We start from the raw sequence: 1176 nt of genomic DNA, 5'->3' as shown, positions 1-1176 counted from the left end.
AAAAAATTACAGTGTATACTGCAGGAGGGAAACTAGTCCCCTCTCAGGACTAGTCTCTAATTCTATTAATCTTTAGGGTTTTTACCAAAAGTTTCATTTTGTTCTTTACGTACAGCTTCATCTATTTCCTCTCGTAGTTTTAATTTTTCTTCTAAAACATCCCCTTCATCACCAGAGTTTATAGAAGATAATACAGAATATGAAGAACAGGAATCATAATTTTCTTCAGATTCTTGTTTTAAGGCGGGACTTTCTTCAGATTCTTGTTTTAAGGCGGGTCTTTCTTCAGATTCTTGTTTTAAGGCGGGTCTTTCTTCAGATTCTTGAGCTAAACTCATAGCTAATCTTCTATCTTCTTCTGCATAATCTTGAGCTAACCTCATAGCGAATTCTCTATCTTTTTCTTCTTGTTCTTCTCGCATTGCTTTTATTGGATCTCAAGGTTCCTCTATTCGATTACGTTTTTTTTCTTGCTCATAAACTTCAGCTTCTGTAGCTTTACGTTTACCTTTATCTACTTTAGAAGGTCCATTATCCTCAGTAATATTTTCATCTTCTTTATCCTCCCCTTGGCCTGGCGCCCTGCTTCAGGCAGGGGCAGATGCAGTAATATTTTCATCTTCTTTATCCGTAGTAGTACTTTCATCATCGGATGAAATAACTATAGGAGAGGAAGGATTATTACCTGAATCTCCCATTGTCTCTTTATAAGAGGAAAACAACAAATAAAACAGAGTAAAAATACCATTTATCAAGTCCTCAAGCAATGCTCTACCATCAATATACCCATATTCTCTACCATCCAAAAAAGACAGAAAATCTCGTAAACCATATCCTAAATAAATACATATTAAATAAATAAATATCACAAGAACTAATATAATAGCTATTATATAAAATACTGTTCTATATTGTCTAAGGGATTTGGCTAAAAAAAATATTATGCTAAATAAACCTAAAGCCCCAATAATAAATAAAATACACACGAAGTCCATATATTGTTTTTTAAATAAATAGATAATATGTTATAATATTAGTGTTCTTACCGCCCCGACCTCCCCGGTAAATAGTAGATAACAACCCTATAAATATACTTTATTTTCCTTTCATGTATGAAATAATTACTTAATATCTATACCAATATTGCAATCTGTATACATCATTGTGTGTTATCTC

At 32.5% G+C, this 1176-nt stretch overlaps 2 protein-coding genes across 2 annotated transcripts; both read right to left on the bottom strand.

Moving 5' to 3' along the window:
- Positions 1-504, bottom strand: K452DRAFT_55913 (uncharacterized protein). Its single transcript, XM_033546843.1, has one exon. It carries the CDS (start codon positions 420-422, stop codon positions 66-68), a length of 357 nt encoding a protein of 118 aa, XP_033390884.1. The 5' UTR covers positions 423-504; the 3' UTR covers positions 1-65.
- Positions 505-1176, bottom strand: K452DRAFT_55912 (uncharacterized protein). The gene has a single exon (XM_033546842.1). It carries the CDS (start codon positions 993-995, stop codon positions 588-590), a length of 408 nt encoding a protein of 135 aa, XP_033390883.1. The 5' UTR covers positions 996-1176; the 3' UTR covers positions 505-587.

The sequence above is a fragment of the Aplosporella prunicola genome, assembly GCF_010093885.1.
Source record: "Aplosporella prunicola CBS 121167 unplaced genomic scaffold K452scaffold_176, whole genome shotgun sequence".
NCBI classification, from domain to species: domain Eukaryota; kingdom Fungi; phylum Ascomycota; class Dothideomycetes; order Botryosphaeriales; family Aplosporellaceae; genus Aplosporella; species Aplosporella prunicola.
Note: the sequence above shows the minus strand (reverse complement) of the source record. Positions and strands in the feature narration are given on the sequence as shown.

Coding starts and splice junctions, on each gene's coding strand:
- K452DRAFT_55913 (XM_033546843.1), bottom strand. CDS start 422: ATGCGAGAAGAACAAGAAGAAAAAGATAGAGAATTCGCTATGAGGTTA.
- K452DRAFT_55912 (XM_033546842.1), bottom strand. CDS start 995: ATGGACTTCGTGTGTATTTTATTTATTATTGGGGCTTTAGGTTTATTT.